General features: G+C 27.6%; 1 protein-coding gene across 1 annotated transcript in view; it reads right to left on the reverse strand.

The window, feature by feature from the left end:
- Positions 1–4,037, reverse strand: part of LOC115035070 (death-associated inhibitor of apoptosis 1-like) — a gene marked incomplete at its 3' end in the record, with an annotated part of 5,342 nt that extends 1,305 nt beyond the window's left edge. Inside the window, exon 1 of the mRNA XM_029492718.1 lies at positions 3,857–4,037. Coding sequence (XP_029348578.1) covers positions 3,857–4,037 — 181 coding nt within the window. The remainder of the gene's footprint in view (positions 1–3,856) is intronic.
- Positions 4,038–15,716: the final 11,679 nt, after the last annotated feature.

Raw genomic sequence — 15,716 nt, forward strand, 5'->3', positions numbered from 1 at the left:
TAGATACATGACATTTTGACTGAATGTTTATATTAGCATTTCCTATACACCATAACATTTTCAAAATATTTTGACTTATTTTGAGCTCTTTACGGACATTGTCAGTTTTCATTTTTTTTAGTTTTTTTTCTAAAAATATCAATAAAATTGTATTTGTTGATTAAAAAAGCTTGAAAATTTAATAAAAAGCTCCTAGTATATTGTTTCAAAAGCAGATGAAAAATATTAAAAATCCTTGGCCACAGTTTTTTTTTATTAGCATTTAAAGTTCAAAAATTGACAAAATATGGAAAAATCACGAAAATTAGCAAATTATTTTGAGTTAAGAATTCGTAAAAATTTTTCTTTTTAAATAAGATTTTAAAATGTAATACAAGATTCCTTATAAGATTATCTACCTTTATCAAACAAAAAATATCTATAAGAAAGTCAAATTAAATTTTTATGATCGTTGGAAATTCATATTTTTACAACATTTGATATTCACTTGATTTCTCATGTAGCGATTTCCTTATTTTGTTGTAATTCAAAAACGAATAACTGTATATACATGAAAATTTTACTGAATGTTTATATTAGCATTTCCTATACACCATACAATTTTCAAAATAATTTGACTCTTTTTGAGCTGTTTACGGACATTGTCAGTTATCAATTTTTTTAGTTTTTTTTTCTATAAATATCAATAAAGTTTTATCTGTTGGGTCAAAAAGTGTAAAAATTTAATACAAGGCTCCTAATATATTGCTAAATTAATAGTTGAAAAATATTAAAAATACATAGGCACAATTTTTTTTTATAAGCATTTGAAGTTAAAATGTTGACAAAATTTATCAAATTTAAAATTGAATAATTATTTTGTAGTTAAAAATTTATAAAATGTTCAACTTTTATATCTAAGGATTGAAAATTTAAAACAAGATTCCACGTAAATATTTAATTATGTTGCCAAAAATTCTAAGAAATACATAAGCACAGTTTATTTTTATAGTCATTTAAAGTTCAAATTTGGACGAAATTACATATTAAAAAACCTGGAATAAATATTTTATTTATTTTGTTGTGATTGTAATGATTGTATAATATTATTTGTGGGTACTTGAAACTTCTAAAGTATACTATTATATATCTATGATAGTACCATGGTTTGTTGTTGATGTATAACGCGTTACCTGATGGATATTGTGATATGATTAAATTGGAATTTATTATTAATACCTATTATAGGTCAATTTTTTTTTAATACTATAGATAAGTATACCTACCTATAATATGTATGTCTAATACCTGGACTGACAAACCGTCTCCGCTCAGAATCGTTTTTCTTATTCAGTGATATTATATCATTGAATTCAAATTTCACTTGTAACCTACTGTACAGCAGAGCGACATCCACTTACCCACCTTTTTAATTTTGTAATATATTAATTTTGGCTTCAACAGTCCAAAAGTCCTCATACCAGTATATTATCAATGACAAATTGTTTTTTATAAATATTATCAATCACCAATTATTATTTATGAATATTGTAATAGTTAAATGCTGGTCGTGTTTTTTATTGGAAATCCCATGTTTACGAGTCTATGGACACGCGCGATAACGAATTGTGATTTTTTTACAATATATTATATACACCGACATCGTTTGTCATTCGATTGTTACTGCTCTCTTGTTCAGTGCATACGGCGATATATTGAAAAATCTTAATTTTTAAATTAAATTTGTAGTAGGTATATTTTGTTTGCGTTCTGGCGTATATTTAAAAATACGTGTGTCTGAAAAGTAATGTGCATAATTGGAAATTAGGTAAGTATATTATTTGGTACCTACTTTGAGATTATAGTTATATAAATATTATATTTATTTTATTTTTATAGAATCAAATAACTACTATCTATTGTTGTATATATATTTTATTCATACCATCTAAAAAAATAACTGCTGACTTCTGAGTAGATTTTGGTAAATACTAAGTAGTCACATTAGTTCTCATTGGAAATATTGTATTGTATTTACTATTTAGATGTAGGTTACAATAAATTATATTGTAATGACAGAAAATATAGTAATTAATCAAATATTCAAGTATATAGATAATAGAGATTTATATGTTACATTACATTACATTATACTAGTATACCTATCAAAATGTGATGACAATATTTTTTATGTAACCATGTATATAATATCTATATTATATACTTTGGTACCTATAAGTATTAGGTAACATAGTATATATTTTTATAGTTATTGGGTTATATATAAGTAGCAACTATAATTCATATAAAGTTTAATATTTTTTTTGTTTTGAATTACCTGATTTATGTATGTCTTGTACCTATCTTTAATATAATATAGTGTAATGTGTATTTTACCTATTTATGATATGTTTAAAATACATTTGTTATTTTATTTTTTTTTAAGGGGATCTAGAGAGTAGAGGTAGATTGAACAAATTAGATGATTGGTATTTGGTATAATATTATAAACTAGATAATAAATAGCGCTCGATACGCGATTACTGATTTCCCCCACACAAGCCTACCCGAATCTTCAGTGGCCCGGAATTTTGGCTTTCGTTTCCAGTCCACTTTATCTTAGTCCGGGAACCAAACTTAAACGACATATTGTCTACAAGTATCTTCGTTTGGTTCAAACGTTCAATTTATTTGTATGATTTTGATGGAAAGGATAGGTAGTTTAAGTTATTATAATGGATTATTATAAATTCCGGCGTGGACGCGTGGTCCATGGTTAGGTAATAGGTTATTATTATATTTTGTGGTTTTATCAAGTGCCGTGGTTTGGATCTTTTAGCAATAATTGCTGACACCTTGTGGACACCTCAATCTTCGTGATTGCTCGTGTGCTACTACCAGTACTACCACAGGTAAAACTACACTACACGTGATAAGTGATAAGTGATAACTGATAAGTGATAACGATAAGTAATAACGGCCGATTCGTTGAATGTTTAATTCTTACTGTTTATTATACTTACTTAGTACTTACTCGCGCATCGCGCTAACTTTACAATTTAACGAATCGTGGTTTTTTACTTTTGTTAAAATTGTTAAATTATTTTTTTTTAATGACATTCCGTTACAATGGTGTATGCTCAAATTGATCGATTACTTTGAATTCTATGTGAAAAAACAAAGTATCGAGTACCTACCTTGTTAGTATCTTATAACTTTTTAAAGGTTTGTACCATGAATGTACCTAATACTTTGTAGTTTGTATATTATTGTAATATTATGATTAATGATAGAATCTTGGGCGGAAATTGCAATATCAACCTTGTAAGCATTTTGGCCTATGTTCTTACATTTCAATACGGATTTACCTTGTACCTACATCACATTTATGCAATGTCAAAGTCTTATAAACAGTTATTTACAAAGTATGTACCTATTTAATTTAATTGTATTATTGTTTTTTACTTACTTTAATTTATATTGTTTCTGATATTGTTAAATTACAATTTGTATTACGTATATATTTATATACATACACTATGTCACTGTATGAATTGGTGTTATGAAATTCCATTGCGGCGTTGCAATGTATATAATTAAAAATATAAAATACTTATCAATCCTTTGAATCTCTTTTTATAATATTCATTAATTAAGGTATATATATATATATATATATATATATGAGGTATTTTTTTATATTCAATTATTTTTTTATTTTTATTACAGGTAACTTATTAAATCTTACCAGAGTGTCCAGACAAGGCAATGGCCCAAAATTAGACATATCTAATCAACTATAAGTGATCCAGTCGCATCAAGACTCATAATAATTAGATAATTTGTTTCATTATATATTTTATGTTTATTTTCATACAAAGAATGTCTTCATCACTATTAATTCCTTTATAATTGTTTAATTCATTATTTTCTAAATCTGGTAAGTCCATTGTGTTAGTAGACGAAATCAGATTTATTAATTGTCTTCGGTCTTCCTCAGCAGGTGTGTCTATGCTATAATTATCCTTCCCATCTGATGATGCTACAGTTATGATCATTTCTAATATTTTTTTTAAATTGAATAAAATCATTTTCTTGAATAAGTAGACAAAAGCATTGTATATAAAAATCACTAACTTTATAACATACTTTCAAACATTTCCATCGACATAATATATGAACAATATGTGCGATATCAATTCATACGAAACATTCCGGTAGGTTATTTTCGATTCCAATTAGATGATCAAAGCATACTTTTACATAGTCTTTAAGGGATTCCCTGTTGCAGAATGCCTTTGTTATAGCACCAATTAATGCTTTCGAGTAATCAGAAATACATTTATTTGGGGTTTTTATTACCCATATTAGTCCAGCATGACATCCAATAATAAATGGGCAACATATCCTGTTGGGATGTAGGTACAGTTTTGCCTTCAATTTCCACAACCATTTGATACAAAATGTGTGCTGATTGAATTTTATTTATAGTCCTCAAAATTGGTAGTACGAGTGATCCAGACATCTCAATATAACTCACATTAGCTGCTCTCAACTACTACACTATTAATTTATTGTTATAACTTATAACTTATATTTATTATTGGTTCACTATTTTTGTTAAGTTTATCATATTGTCTTAGTCATTGAATTTTTTAATAGCTGTTCAGCGTTTATATTCTAATAAATAAAATAATAAATAAATAATATGTAAGCATACCTTTACAAGTTGATTAAATTATGTGTATTCATTTACTTGTTTTCATAATTAAAGTATTTCAATACATTTATATTTATGTATAATGTTTAATTGAATTACCTATATGTATTTACTGTTTATACATTACTGTTTATAATAAATATGATTTTAAATTTATTTGTAAATTCTTGGTGATTTATATAGGTATAATCTATTTTACTTTCATTCCTATTTTGTTATACTATAACACTATACACTAATTTCCTAATACAAAGTTTCATGTCACAGGTACCAAAGTATTATAATGTTTACTGAACACTGACATAGTAGGTATTTTAGTATTTAAATAAATAGCTAAAAGAAAACATACAAAGATTTATTTCAGGTGGTTTTTATTTAATAATAATAAATATATGTTATAATTTACAATTTAGAATAAGCAAATAATGTATTAGTTAAACTTACTAACACGGCTATGTATAGGTACTTAGGTATTTTCAATCCTGGGCTTAAATAAGTTAAAAAGTTTAAGTTAAGTTAATTTTTAGTTTAACTTTTTTATTGATATATACTTAATAAATAACGAGTTAATTTTAATCAAATCCAAGTTATGTTAATTTATAAATAATAATCATAACAAAATTATTATTAATTATGCATATAGCATAAACATATATTAAAATAGGAAATAAAAAATTTTAATTAATTTAATTACATATGGTTAACCAGAATTGATCAATAAAAATAATTTAACATAATTAATAAGTTAATTGTAAGTTTCCATATAAATTTTAACTTAACTGAGTAAAAAAAAGTTAAGATATATTAATATTAACATTAACTAGGCATTCACTTTTAAAAATGTTTTCTATCAACTTAATTTAACTCAATTAAAAATTATGATTAACTTTCACAGGCTTGGGTATTTTTCTTTTAGATTCTGAGTGAAACATAGAATGTATTGATTTTACAATGATGTGTGTGTTTTTTTTGTTTTGTGTTTGTCATCACCATATATAACATTGAATTCAAATTTAATACCATCCATTATACAGTGACCCACTTGTAACCTACTGTACAGCAGAGCGACATCCACCTTTTTTTAGTTTGATCCACCTCTGACTAATCATTTTATAATAATATATAATATATAGTTATATAAAAAAATATTTGTATAGTTTGTAGAATGATAAGTAACCATTACATGTACTTATATAATATTATTATAAATATTACCGATATATTTATTATTTTATAATATTATTATAAAATAATGTTTCAAAATATGTAGATTCACTAAAAGTTATTGCCTATTTATTCTGTAGGTACGTCAGTTTTGAATAAAAATGTTATAGAATATTTGATAGGTATAAGTATATAATATGTATATAATATTATAAATTAAATTTGTTCTCTAAGAATTAATTTAACCTATCATATTATTATTAATTAACTAATTGTAATCTATCTTACTATAAGAGCTATAATAATATCATAAAATATATTTGTTCATATAAGCTGACTATCTCCGCTTATAATCAGTTTTTGTATTCAATGATTTGTTATTTAATTCAACTTTAACACATTTTACACAAGCATTAGAGTAAATGACAATCAGCAGATTGAAAGTTACATATAATTACTTAGGTACCTACTCACTTTTTTTTTATTTAAACATTTTCAAATAGTTTTTTTCAATAAAATTTTCGTAATTATGTGCTGTGGCGGATCTAGGTTTTTTTATGGTGGATGCTATATTGTAATTTTGATAATAAAGCTTCTTAGCTATTTATCATGAACAATACAACTTCAGAGTAAAAACAAATTTCACATATTTTTGTAGCAATCCACAATTAATACGCTTAGTTCTGCGTAATACCTTATACCAAAGTGATTTCTAATAAAAAAAATTTCAATATGCGGATTGGTGGGTATCTTGGCTAACAAGCACCCCCCACCCACTAAGTCTGACGCTGTGTGTATCTTTCTATAAACGTAGCTAAACATGCTTTTACTTCTAATTTTTTAGGTAGATAAATAAAAAATTCATGAAGGTACCTATGTCTCATTTTATTATTAATAATTTATAGGGCACTATTGTAATGGCAGCTAAACGTGTGGGTGATATTATTGAAGCTGTATTACAGGAAAAACTTTTGAATGACAATGGAGAACTTCCTCCTTGGTCTTCTCCAGCTTGGAAAAAAGTGACTGATTTGTTAAATAGTTCTGAGAGATATCAAAATATAATAAAGAGGGACTATCTTTATACATTATTAAAAAATAATCGTTATGAACTATTATCACAAATAAGGAAAAGGATGAATATTGTTATACCTATGCCAGAATCACAGGTACTTTATTATGAAAGCGATGAAACTACTTTAGATGACAAAAATGAAAGTGATATGAATGGTAATTTATATTTTATATTTATTTTGTGTTTTATTTAGATGATAACTTATTTACTTTTTTTAATAACACAATATAAAATATATTTAAATTACTTTAACCAAATATTTATCTATTATATTATTTTAATACCATTAGAGTGTTAGTTTAAAACTGGTTTATTTTTTTAATTTAATTCTTATACACATAGACTTATAGCACAGAAAAAATGCACGTCTTCAAAATTATTAGTAATTTTTAAATAGGTACTGTCAATTTTTCAGACACAGCTGACACAGTTTGCTTTAAAAAAAGATTACATTCTAGAACTACACAATCATTTAAAGTTTCCATTCCATACTCATCATATAAAAAAATTGAACCACAAGAAAGATTTCAAAAAACTAAAAAAGGACTGCGTCGAGTATGGAAATTGCAAAATGGATGGATTGATCTTTTTTTGGATACATTTTTTGAACAGCATGGGCTACCATGTTCCTATTGTATATTATATCACCACGTCACACCAGGATCAATTAATGCCTTTATTTCGTTTAAAGGCAAATGTTCAGAACAAAATTGTCGTGCAATAGTCTTTGGTGATGTAGTGAATGTTCCCGTGCCAGGAGAAGATTTGATAGTAACCTTTATGGCTTTAAATACACTTGATATTAATCACTCAAAAAAAAGATTTTTACGACAGCCTAAACGAGGGATTATTAGTGAAGAAGTGCTAAATAATGGAGTGAGCCAATGGCGACGAAATATGGCTGATAGTACAATGGACTATGGTGATACAGAGCCACCAAATTTATACAATAATCATGTTCTTACAATGGCTAAACAGGAGCATGTAAACAGAACTCTCGGTATTGAAGACTGCAACCCTGTTATGAGCATTGTGACTCTCAAATATGAAATCGAACATAAAGGATCAATACATAGTATTGGATGTGATCCATTTTATGTCCATTATTGGTTACCGACGCAAGAATTTATTTATAAATCAGAAAGTCGTCAAAAGAAGTGGATTACAATGAGTGTTGATGCGACTGGATCACTCGTACTACCAATTTTGAGGACTATAAATAAAATTCAATCGGCACACATATTTTTGTATCAAATGGTTGTGGAAATTGAAGGCAAAACTGTACCTATATCCCAACAGTTATCTGAGAAACAGGATATGTTGTCCATTCATTATTGGATGTCATGCTGGACCAATATGGGTAATAAAGCACCAAATGAATGCATTTCAGATTACTCGAAAGCATTAATTGGTGCTATAACCAGGACATTTTGCAACAAGAAATCCCTTAAAGATTATGTAAAAGTATGCTTTGACCATCTTATTGGAATCGAAAATAACCTACCGGAATGTTTCGTACGAATCGATGTCGCACATATGGTTCATATATTGTGTCGATGGAAATGTTTGAAAGTACGTTATGAAGTTAGAGATTTTTATATACGATGCATTTGTCTACTAATTCAAGAAAAAGATTTTATTCAATTTAAAAAAATATTAGAAATGATCATAACTGTGGCATCATCGAAGACAGATGGAAAGGATAATTATAACAAAGACACACCTGCTGAGGAAGACCGAAGACAATTAATAAATCTGATTTCGTCTACTAACACAATGGACTTACCAGATTTAGAAAATAATGAACTAAACAACTATAAAGGTATTAATAGCGATGAAGACATTTTTTTGTACGAAGATCAACGTAAAATATATAACGAAACAAATTATGTAATGAGTATAGAAACTTGGTTACATGAAGTAGAAGACAAATCAATTGAAAGGTCGAAAGTGGTCGGTGATCACTTAAATGGTCTTTATTGTATAGATGTGGTCAAATCTTTAGTTAACATTTGTTTAGAATTTCCTTTGTGGTCTGCTGTAATGGTTGACAGTTTTTCATCTCCAAATTTAAGGGCCTCCTCTGCGAGAGTCGAAGGTTATTTTTCTACACTAAAATCTTCTATAGTCAAAAAAAATGCTAGGATGCGTGTGGACAAGTTTTTGGTAACACATTTAAGAGCGATCCGAGGGGATATAAAAATTACCGGAAGTCTAGCAGATAATACTTTTAAAAATAAAACTATTGTTGCTCCATTCAAAATTTCTGATAATAATAATATACCTGTTCAAAATAAAAGGACATATTATAGTGAACTTTTGCACGGCTTGGCCTCGAATCACAGTGATGTTGCTAAAAGCTTAATATCTTCAGAAGCTGAAGAATATATTACGAAAGCATCTATTTTCAATGAAAACGTAGAACATAATACAGACTCCAGTAACACTAGTCGCTGTTCAACTCCGGAAGAAACCATCATTGAAAATTGGAAGAACAAGGCAAGTTCATCTTTTCAGGAAAAAAAGGAGTTGCAACAAAGTAAAAGATCTTTGTATTTAGAAAAACATCCAGAAATCCGATCAAGACTCAAAATAAACCATAATATTTCCAAGCATAGATTAAGTTTAGTAAAAAATGGAACTTTAATGCGCCCAATAATGATTGGCCAACAGCCAAACAAAAAACGATGCCACATTACTAATACCTGTGCTTTTGACTCAATTTTACAAATGGTGTCTACAGCATATATGGATTCATTAGATTACGCAAGTTACGTCAATGAAAGTTCATGTTTGACCTTAAATCTGGTTATTCGGTTAGTTGAACAAGGTGCCACTGGTAAATTTTACGAAGAACGATTATTGATACTCAAAGATTATTGTACAAAAAATGAATGTGTCAGTCAATTCATTGAGTACAATGCAGAATCCAATGTTGCAAGTTTGATTGAAAAACTTTTTACAAAAGCTCCAAGTATTTATCAGTACCATACTTGTAATAATCATAAATGCGGACAATCCATAGCCAATACAATATTAATGCCTATCGATCAGAATAAATTAATTTCAGGTATATTGATATTCTAAAGATTAAGTATTATTATAAATAAATAACATACATTTTAATTAGAAATAATGTATTTATTGCGTGTTTTTTATATTATTAGGTTCTTTTAGTGAACTACAGGAGGCTATTAATATGACCCCATCTCAACTAAGTGGGTATAGTAGAAAATGCTACAGAGATGGATGTTCAGGAATAATTTCAGTCACTTAAGATATTGGACATCATTTATTTATCGAAACAAATATGAACATAAGTGGACAAGAACGGGAAATGACATGCAAATTATTTGATATACCACTAAACATAAAAGTAGAAAACTACAGGTACACATATTATATTGTTACACCGGAACAATATTTCTGGTATATCGTAGGTATATAAACAAAAAAGACAAGATCCAACTTAGTTAAACTACAAATCTAGAATGCACAATATAAAAGATAAAATATTCTATCATATAAATTAAATAAATCAAAACAATTTTTTAAGATGATAAGTTGTGTATAATAATTATCTAGAGATGGAATTTTAATATCTATCCCAAAATTAAACATTTTAAAGTTAAAATTAATTAATAAATTTAATGTAATAACAATCTTATTATACGAGATTATTTAATCATTTATTATAATTTTATATAGTTAAAATTGCATTTTATTTTTAATTGTAGTTTCAGATTTATTGCTGTGATTGCATATATTGCACCAGCAATAGGAAAAATGGGTCATTATGTATCATATGTGTACCGTGCAAGTGGGTATTGGGAACTTTACGATGATATAAGCCGAAAAATAAAAAGACTCAGCAGTATCAAAAATATTAGTGTAACACCACATATATTATATTTTATTCGGAATTAAGTTGTCATATATCTTTTTTTTTTATAACTTGTTAATTACGATATAATTCTTATTTAAATATTTTTATTTGTATAACTTAATACATCCTAATATACTCATACAAGTAATATAATTTAATTAATAATTTATTAAATAACCGAGGTGGTATTTATGTTAAAATAAAATTATTCTTATTACACTTTAAACAAATTATTAATTCATTGATTAAAAAACAAAGAACAATAATAAATTTATAATTATCAAACAGTGATAATAATGATTTGACTTTGGAAAAAAAATTATCTTTGTATAAAGGATAATCTCTGTAAGCTACAAAAGTTTCAAAAGCTATACCGGCAAAAATAATGTCCAACAAATTTTCAGAGTGGTCCAAAAGTGTCCAACAAGTCAGGCTGGACATTTTTTATAAGGGTGAAATTTCGCTAACGCAAAGTTGTGCTGTTGGCAGCACAAAAGTTTCAAAAGCTCTACCGGCAAAAATAATGTCCAACAAATGTTCAGAGTGGTCCAACAGTGTCCAACAAGTCAGGCTGGACATTTTTTATAAGGGTGAAATTTCGCTAACGCAAAGTTGTGCTGTTGGCAGCACAAAAGTTTCAAAAGCTCTACCGGCAAAAATAATGTCCAACAAATGTTCAGAGTGGTCCAACAGTGTCCAACAAGTCAGGCTGGACATTTTTTATAAGGGTGAAATTTCGCTAACGCAAAGTTGTGCTGTTGGCAGCACAAAAGTTTCAAAAGCTCTACCGGCAAAAATAATGTCCAACAAATGTTCAGAGTGGTCCAACAGTGTCCAACAAGTCAGGCTGGACATTTTTTATAAGGGTGAAATTTCGCTAACGCAAAGTTGTGCTGTTGGCAGCACAAAAGTTTCAAAAGCTCTACCGGCAAAAAAAATGTCCAACAAATGTTCAGAGTGGTCCAACAGTGTCCAACAAGTCAGGCTGGACATTTTTTATAAGGGTGAAATTTCGCTAACGCAAAGTTGTGCTGTTGGCAGCACAAAAGTTTCAAAAGCTCTACCGGCAAAAATAATGTCCAACAAATGTTCAGAGTGGTCCAACAGTGTCCAACAAGTCAGGCTGGACATTTTTTATAAGGGTGAAATTTCGCTAACGCAAAGTTGTGCTGTTGTAGTATATATGGCAGCACAAAAGTGTCGAAAGCTCTAGCGACTAAAATAAAGTCCAACAATGTCCAACAAGTTACCAACAAGTTAGTTGAGTGTATTTCATATGTGTCTGTCGTAGTTGTGCTGCTAACTTTATAAGGGTGTTGATGGTTGGCAGTTTATCGCTTTGGAGCCGAATATTGTAAGTACCTACCTAATATATATTATTTAAGTTTTAAATTAAGTACCTACCTATCTATCATTTTATAGGTAGGTAGATATTTCATACGGCCAACATGTGTTAAGTTTTTAAATATAATACCTACTATGCTAGGTACCTACATAATAGTTTATCACTTTTTATTCTTATACTTCTAATTATATTCGGTACATTTACTTGAAATCACTTAAGTAATTAACTGAACAAGATATTTAATTAAATCGAATAGTTAAATTTACCTAACTCCTAACATGGTACCTATACCTAGTCTTTTAAAATGCTAATGTCAAGTCGCCTTTACTCTCTTTTATAAAGTGTGCATCAAAACTCCTTAGTTTGAGCATAATAGGTACCTATATATAAATAAGAAAATAACATCTCATATTACTAAATAAATTAGTATATTATACTAGATAAGAGTGAAATGGTACTATGCATGGTACTAAGAAAAATAAATAGGTGGTAATAATATATACAATTAATAACATTAGGTTATGTTGGTCAATCATTTATTATTTACCTATTATTTATAATACTACTATTAAATACTTATATTTAAATATATTTCTTTACAATTGTTTAATATATTATTATATTAGGCAGGTAGGTATATTGTTGTTATTAACAGCATCACTCAATTTTATAATTGCTTATATTCCAAGGTATTAGATAGCTAGTATAGTATAGTATAGTTGTTACTGTACTAAAATAATACTGTTTGTATTGATTAAAATTAATTGCTAATTAAATAAATAATTATTTAATACAAAGTTATGATTTTTTTCTCTTATTTTGATAAACAAATGGCATACCTACTGAATAAATCCGAGCTAATATATAGGTATATAACAAATCTCAGTTGGTTCGTTTCTGTTTTTTTTTTTTTTAAAAATCTAAGTATATACTAATATATATAATATATAAGTATATATATCTGCATTAATAAATATCATTATTTTTTTTTTTTAGAAATGTATAGTTCTTTTAAATCTTTAAAAATTCAAATAATTTAATAAAATGTCAAGTGACCATTCTAAGAGAAGGAAAATTAAGAAAGAACTTGATCTTATCAGTAATATTTATTCGAAAAATGAACCAGCCATAAGTATTGCAACCGTCAGCTGTGAAAAAGAAATTACTAAATCTATTGGTCACCATTCACCAATAATAACAAACTTAAACCCTGATCCTCAAATAGTTAATTCATTTTATGACGAAACCGTAACACATATCCAAGAGAACCTTAATATTATAGGGGAACAACAAATACCATTACTATCAGTCAATGTAGAAAACTCTGTAGAAAATAAGTTAAATAATAATTTTGGGAAAGACCTTGCTGTGTGGGCAGTAAATTGCAATGTTCCACAATCAACTGTAAACAGTTTACTAAAATTAATGAAAAGGTATGATACTATAAATACAAAAACATTGCCAAGAGATTGTCGTACACTTTTAGTTACACCGCGATTAAGTGGTACAAAACTTCGACATGTTGCTCCAGGAGAATATTATCATTTTGGATTATCTGCGGGTATACAACGATTTGCATCTCCTGAAATTGGTGAGATACACGTTTTTATTAATGTAGATGGTTTGCCCTTAACAAAAAACACTAATAGTCAATTTTGGCCTATATTGGCTTATGTTGTTGGTACCAGTAAAACTGTTTTTCCAGTGGGCATTTATCATGGTTTTGCTAAGCCCAAAGATAGTGATGAGTTTTTATCAGATTTTATTGTTGAAGCTAAAGATTTATTAACTAATGGAATTATAATTAATGGTAGAAATAGAAAAGTATTTATCAAAGGCTTTGTGTGTGATGCGCCAGCAAAATCATTTGTACTGAAAACTAAAGGACATTCAGGCTTTTCATCATGTAATCGATGTAGGTACTATAGAAGGGGAATATTTTCGAAACAGGGTATGTTTTCCATATTCTAGAAACAAATGTCCTAAAAGAACCAACTCATGAATCATATGCACAACTAATGTATGAAGACTATCATATAGGGGACAGTATTTCAAGACTCATTGAATTACCTGGATTTAACTTAGTTCACTCATTTAGTCTTGATTATATGCACTTAGTTTTAATTGGAGTTACCCGTAAACTTGTATTGTTATGGTTGCACAAGGGACCATTGCATTTACGCCTACCTAGTCGATCTGCACATAAATTAACCGCCTCATTACTAGCTCTAAAAAAATATATTCCTTCAGATTTTTCAAGAAAACCCAGGGAAATTCAGGACATAGGTAGATGGAAAGCGACTGAATTAAGATTATTTTTACTGTATATTGGACCCATTGTACTTGAAGGTATTATTAATAAGGATTGTTACAATCATTTCATGATACTACATGTTGCCATGGTCATACTTTTGAGTCCAAACCGCCAATGTTATTTTGACTATGCTGAACAACTGCTAGATTACTTTGTAGAGAGATTTGAAAATCTTTATGGCCGTCAACATGTATCTCATAACATTCACGGGCTTCTGCACTTAGGTGATGATTATCAACATTTTGGACCACTTGATAACTGCAGCGCCTTTGCTTTTGAAAATTATATGAAAGACTTAAAATCCAAAGTTCGAAAAAATGAGAAACCACTAGAACAGTTAATAAACAGATATTCTGAAATATATATTCAGCATCCACATAATATACTAAGTAATACAAATACAAGTGTAATATTATCAAAACCTCATAGAAATGGGCCATTAATTGGCAATAACAATACAGTTCAGTACAAAAAATTAACCATTAATGAAATAAAAATAAACATAAATACATCTCAAGATAATTATATATTAATTGAAAGTGGAGAAGTTGTCAAATGTTTAAATGTTGTTAAAAATGAAGATAGTAGTATATCACTTATTGGAAAATTTTTTAAAATAAAACAACAATTTTATAGTAATCCTGTTAATTCATCATTATTTGATATATTTCTTGTAGATCAACTTAGTGAAGAATTAAGTGAATGGAATATAAATAATGTAAAAAAAAAAGTTATGGTAGTTACACATAATTCTAAATCAATTGCATTGCCATTAATAAATTCTTAAATTTAATTATTTTAATACTTAATTATAAATAAGACTAAATGCTTAGATAATTTTATTAAATAAATTTAGTTATTGTTTTTTTTTTAAAGTTAAAAATAGATAGTTTAACTAAATCAAAATGTTAAATTTTTTTGTAACCTTTAATTAAAAAAGGAAAACAAACGAGGATATTTTATAATTAACTTAATTACTATGTTGTGCCGTATTTAATATCTACATCTATACAATATACTACTATATATAGTGAGTGAATTGAATAATTATATAACTATAAAATACATTTTGTAGCTAACTATAATAAATTTGATTTTTAATTGATATTCTAGTATAACATAAACTTATTGAAAATATTAAAACAAAATGTGGAGTATTGTTCATTTTGTAAAAGACAACACCATAGAAATAGTTCCTGATTTTTGGATAAAAAAAAAAGACAAGAGTTGTGC

The sequence above is a fragment of the Acyrthosiphon pisum genome, unplaced genomic scaffold, assembly GCF_005508785.2.
Source record: "Acyrthosiphon pisum isolate AL4f unplaced genomic scaffold, pea_aphid_22Mar2018_4r6ur Scaffold_67;HRSCAF=410, whole genome shotgun sequence".
Lineage (NCBI taxonomy): Eukaryota > Metazoa > Arthropoda > Insecta > Hemiptera > Aphididae > Acyrthosiphon > Acyrthosiphon pisum.